Source organism: Echinops telfairi, unplaced genomic scaffold (assembly GCF_000313985.2).
Source record: "Echinops telfairi isolate 266 unplaced genomic scaffold, ASM31398v2 ScPeMD7_3;HRSCAF=10, whole genome shotgun sequence".
Taxonomy (NCBI): domain Eukaryota; kingdom Metazoa; phylum Chordata; class Mammalia; order Afrosoricida; family Tenrecidae; genus Echinops; species Echinops telfairi.
In genome coordinates, this window is record NW_022103899.1 from 659,864 (window position 1) to 665,878 (window position 6,015).

General features: G+C 38.9%; 2 protein-coding genes across 6 annotated transcripts in view; one reads left to right on the forward strand and one right to left on the reverse strand.

Moving 5' to 3' along the window:
* ATF2 (activating transcription factor 2) overlaps positions 1-6,015 on the reverse strand; it is a 99,957-nt gene that overhangs the window by 65,984 nt on the left and 27,958 nt on the right. For 3 of the 5 annotated variants that reach the window (XM_004701437.2, XM_045294122.1, XM_045294134.1), the window contains one exon: positions 1,411-1,485. In XM_004701437.2, coding sequence (XP_004701494.1) covers positions 1,411-1,442 — 32 coding nt within the window. In that variant the 5' untranslated portion in view covers positions 1,443-1,485. Of the gene's footprint in view, positions 1-1,410; positions 1,488-6,015 lie in introns of those variants that run through there. The other 2 variants (XM_045294141.1, XM_045294127.1) reach the window with 1 other exon arrangement.
* The window catches only part of LOC101656459 (endoplasmin-like), a 2,577-nt gene continuing 2,037 nt past the window's right edge, over positions 5,476-6,015 (forward strand). The window contains 1 exon segment of the mRNA XM_045296394.1: positions 5,476-5,513. Coding sequence (XP_045152329.1) covers positions 5,476-5,513 — 38 coding nt within the window.

Genomic DNA, 6,015 nt, shown 5'->3' on the forward strand with positions numbered 1-6,015 from the left:
TGGGCTTTGGGTCTCCACACCCAACCCCTCATTCACTATGGTAAGATTTTTTGACCATTGTTTTTAAAAAAGGTAAAAGATCAGCATGTTTCTTTTCTACATAAATTATATTTCAGGAATGCAAACATTCATAGCAGAATTTTCACTGTAAGTGTAAAAGGAATGAAATACCTAGAAGACCATCAATTACATTAATTGGCCTAGGTCCCTGTCAATAATGTCTGGTAAAGCTAATAAGAAAAAAGGTGATAAGCAAGTCCATGATGATTGGATCAGGGTGATAACTGATGAGCTAACGGGTCAGTTTTAACTAAGTCAAATACAACCATCTGGATCAACCAACCAAATCCAGTAATATGGGATATTAGAGAAAAGACCTGGTCTCTTCAACATGTCACCATAAAACAAAACCAGAAGAAACATATTAACACAATATTAACGTATTAACACAATGCAATGTAAAAGCCTCTTTGGATCCTGATTCAAGCAACTACTCACAGACATTTTTGAATCGAGATTATTTCTTCACTTTTCTATTTAGACTTGAAGGTCCCACTTATGCCTTTAGAAATATGTAAATTTTAGTTTTGTTTTTGCTTTCTTTCTAGAAATTATATTTAGCATCTGTATTTGACACATGTAATAACCCTGTAACATTGTTTCTTTTGCAACACTAGTTTATTAAAACATCAGAGCAATGTTTCCCAAAGTATATTCTACAGCAGTGGCTCTCAACCTGTGGTTTGCAACCCCTTTGGGGGTCAAACGACCCTTTCACAGGGGTTGACCGATTCATAACAGTAGCAAAATGAGTTATGAAGTAGCAACGAAAATAATTTTATAGTTGAGGGTCACCACAACATGAAGAACTGTATTAAAGGGCCCTGGCATTAGGAAGGTTGAGAACCACTGTTCTACAGGAAGGATAGAAGTGATTATAGAAAAAAGCAAATAGGACAAATGCTGGTATATACAGGGTTGTTTTTCCCTGCAGGAAAGAGGGCACTTTGGAGGCATCCCGGTGGTCTTGTGGCTTAAGTAATGGACTGCTAACTGCACAGGGTAAGCCACCAGCTGTTCATCTCAGAAACCGAAAGGAGCAGTCCAGGACTGGGCTGCTGTGAATTGAAAACAACTGGATGACAGAGGGCTTTGTGTTGCTTTTTATTTGTTATCTTAACCCTTTATTCATAAAAGACTATAGATTTAGTATTATTTGGAACTCATGGCATAGTAAAGTGTATCTTAATGCTCTCTACTTGATAATTTAAAAACATAAGCATCATATAAGCTATTTACTAGACAAATCTATGAAAAAATACTAAAATATGTATCTAGAAATAACCTATGTAAATATTTACAATTTAAAATATTAAAAATAGCTCAAAATACAATTTATTACATATATACCTGGCAGAATTCACATGTAAGTTGAATTTCATAAGTTGAACAACTTATCACATCCTCTTGCTCATAGCAAGGATACTGAAAAAAAAAAGAAAAAAAGTTAGTTTTGAATCACACTATCTTTCAAACAGTATAAAATAAAAACATTTAAATAATTACACTCTGTAACCATAACCATCCAAAAATACGGTCATTATTGACACGACAGATGCTGACCTTTAAAAAATACATATTATGGGCATGTAAAATTCTCGGTGAAGGCCCTTTTGAGCTAATTTTTAAAATATGAAGTTAATAAAAGAATTCTCTCTCGGTCAGATCATAGGTTCTTCTCTATGGTATGCATTCTGATCATGTACTGCAACGTGCTTTTGATCGACTCAACCTGCAAATGAGACTGATGTCGCACACGGTAAAGTGACTTACTCAAAGTCAAACACAGAACAAGAATATTCCCTATTTCTACTGGTGTACTGTACTTCTCAGCTGTCATACCTTGCTGTGCTGTGCACATCAAGTGTTACACTTATTCTATGACCAAGTATACAGGAGCTTTATGTAAACTACTTTAGAAAAATCATATAGAAAAATCTTTCTGAAAAGTCGGTCGTTTACAGAGCTTTCATACACACCCATTATCAAATGGAATCATAGATACAATAAATGCCAGTGAAAAACGAGAACAGTAAAAAATAATACTGAGTATGGATCCAAGGAAATAGAGTCTTTGGACCACTTCAGACTTTTCTTCATATCGCAGGTGTCAATCCAGATGTGAGGGTTTCTCTCTTCTTTGCACTGAGTGTCATCACGCCGATGCTCCGCTGAAGTCCTGGCTTTGCGGAAGCAGGCTGTGTCCTCTGCACGTTGCAGGTTAGCGAGTCTGCCTCCCATCCCCATGCCTGCTCCTTCTTCATGTGGACGACTTTCTCAGGTTTGCTCAGCAGACAGAGTGAATAAATATTGTGAAAGGATATAAACCTGATACTTCCCTATCCTGATTTTAAACCATTCACTACCCCTTGTTCTGTTCAAACAGCCACCTCTTGGTTTATGTACAGGTTCTGCATGAGCACAGTTTTTCAAAGTTCCATTTCTCACAATGTTATACATAGTTTAAGATTCACATAATGGAATGCCTCTGCATAGTTAATGCAATATACATAAGCATCTTTCTATTATTCTGTTTCAGTCATGAATCATCTGGCTCAGCAATTATTCATCGTTCCACAACCTTTGTCCTCTACTGAATCCAGCTTAAATTTTTGGCAGCTTCCTATTGATGTATTGCTGAAACCATTTTTAAATAATCTTCAGCAAAATCTTACTTTCAGGTGGTATTAATGATAATGTTCAGTAATCTCTGCTTTCTGTTGGAACCTCTTCAGAATGGGCACAAAGATGATTCCAGTTAGTTGGTAAATTAGCTGTTTTCCAAATTTCTTGACATACACTAAGGAGTGCTTTCAAGGCTACATCTTTTTTTAAAACTTTTCTATTGATATTCTGTCAATTCCTGGACCTTTCTATTTTACTAACACTTTCATTCATTGCAGCTTGGGCTTCTTCATTCAATACCATTAGCTCTTGATCTTATGCTACCTTCTGAAATGGTAAATAAATAAATAAATGGTTGAATGTTGAACAATTCCTTTTGATATGACTGTATTCTTCCATCTTCCTTTGATTTTTCTTGCATCATTCAATATTTTCTTCAGTTTTTTTGGCTTGAGATACATGGTGTGAATTGATGTATGTGTGAATTGTGATGAGAGTTGTATGAGCCCCTAATAAAATGATTTTTTTTAAAAGAGAGATACACAGTGTGTGCTCTTCCTTTTTAGTTTTCTAATCCCAGGTCTTTACAGAATGCAGTATAATTTTTCACTTTGTCTTCTTGAGCTGCCTTTTTAGATTTTCAATACAACCCCCCCTGATTTTTCCCTTTTATTTACTTAAATCATTTATTAGGGGCTCCTACAACTCTTATCACAATCCATCTATCCATCCATTGTGTCAAGCACATTTGTTGCCATCATCAGTCTCAAAACATTTACTCTCTACTTAAGCCCTTGGTATCAGCTCCTCATTTTTTTGCCTCCATCCCCCACTCCCTCTCTTAGGAACCCTTGATAATTTATAAATTATTATTTCATGTCTTACACTGACCGACATCTCCCTTCACCCACTTTTCTGTTCTGTCCTCCTGGCAGGGAGTTATAGGTAGATTACTGTGATCGGTTCCCTCTTTCTCCCCCACCTTTCCCCTTCCCCTCCTGGTCTGGCTACTCTCAATATTGGTCCTGAGGGGTTTATCTGTCCTGGATTCCCTGTGTTGCCAGCTCTTATCTGTACCCGTGTACATGTCTGGTCTAGTTGGATTTGTAAGGTAGAATTGGGGTCATGATGGGGGGGAGAGCATTTAAGAACTAGAGGAAAGCTGTATGTTTCATCGGTGCTACACTGCACCCTGATTGGCTTGTCTCCTCCCCACAACCCTTCTGTAAGGGGATGTCAAACTGCCTACAGATGGGTTTGGGGCCTCTACTCCATACTCCCCCTCACTCACAATGATATGATTTTTTGTTCTGGGCCTTTGATACCTGATCCCTGATCCCATCGACAACTCACTTTGTTGCTTCTCTTCTATATAACACTTTATGTCATAATTTTTCCTTTTTTTTTGCTACTCTATGTTCAATATCAAGTTTTCAGGGTCTCCTTTGGCATCCATTTTGGTCTCTTGTTTCTTTTCTGTCATTTTAATGAGCTTTTGCTGTCTTCAAGGAGCGCTGGTGGAGTAGGGTACTACATGTTGGGCTGTGAACCACATCAACAATTGGACCTATTTATTAGCTGTTCCTTTCTGCTCCAGTAAAGACTTATAGCCTCAGAACCTCAAAAGGTCAGTTCCATCCTGTCCTATAGGTTTGCTATGATCAGAATTGACAAGATGGCAGTAAGTGTTTTGGTTTTTTTTCTCCATTTTCACTTTCTTCATGTATGATGTAACCTATTAACTCAGCTGGTCCTGTCCATTAGTGTTCAATGCAGTGTTCAAATCTGTTAAAATGATTTCTACATTCAGGTGGCTCTTGCAAACGTGTTTCAATTTTCTTTGGCTTCAACCTGAATTTGTATGTAAGTAATTCATGGTTTGTTTCACAGTCTGTCCACTGGACTTATCTTAGTTAATAATATTGAGCTTCTCCATGTTCTCTTCCCACAGATAGTCCATTTGAATACCTGTATATTCCACTGGAGTGGTCCACATCCAGTGTTGTTGTTTATGTTAGTGAAAGTAAAAGTATTTGCAATGAAGATGCAATCTCCAACTTTGTTTCTATTACCAAGGCCATGTTTTCCAACTATGTCCCTTCCCTCCTTGCTTCCAACTTTCACACTCCAACTGCCAATCCATCTTGATTGCAGATTTATTAATTCAGGCTGAAGAATTTCTTCCTCGCTGGCTTTAGTGGGTGGTGTGTAAATCTGAATAAAAGCCGTGCTAACTGGTCCTCCTTGTAGGCATCTAGATTACCCTATCACAAGGAGCACTGCACTTCAAGACGCTCTTTCTGATGAGGGGTACTGATGCATTCCTGGCGGAGGAAAGCACATGGTTGTTCAATTCAAAACAGCCAATACCAGTCCATTTCAGCTCACGATTTCCAGGATATCAATATTTATGCATTCCATTTAATTTCTGATGAATCCTACTTTCCTTAAATTGATATGGTCTGGTTGTTAAAAATAAAATAAAAGGTGCTAAGCAGGATTGGGGAGGGAGGGGAAAAATGAGAAGCTGATACCAATGGCTCAAGTAGAAAGAAAATATTTAGAAAATGATGATGGCCACACATGTACAAATGTGCTTGACACAATGTTTATTTTCTTATTGTTCCGAATAGAACATTGCTGGTTTGCCTACTTATATGGGACAGACATGGGAGGGAAGCTCGGGGAGAAGGAAATGGGGCCAATGACCCCAGAAGGTCTAGGGCAGTGGTTCTCAACCTGTGGGTCATAACACCTTTGGGGGCCAAACCAGGGTGCAGTAGAGCAGCAATGGATTATGCAATATACAGTATAAACTCGTGTATAAGGTGAGTTTTTTTAGCACATTTTTAATGCAGTTTTTGTGGTAAAATTAGGTGCCTCGGCTGATATTCGGGTTGGCTTATATTAGAGTATATATGGTACCTCTGATCCCTTGAAGCCTCCTCACCCTCCACTATGATGACCCAGAGCTGCTTCCCACTCTGGACTAGACGGGAGCATGTACATAGGTGTAGACAAGAGATAAAACTCACGACACATGGACCCAGGAACAGGAATGGGAACAGTGATACCAGAAGGGTAGGGGAAGGGGGGAGAGGTGGGGAGGGAGGGAGGGAGGGGGCACCGATCGCAATGAATAGCACAGAACCACACACACCCCCGTCCAGGGGGAAGAACAACGGAAACCAGAGGGGAAGGGAGACAGCGGTCAGTATGAGATTTGAAAATGACTAACAATCTATAATCTATCAAGGGGTCATGATGGTTGGGGGTGGGGGGAAGAGGAGCTGATCCCAAGGGCTCAATGGAAAGTAAATGTCTAGAAAA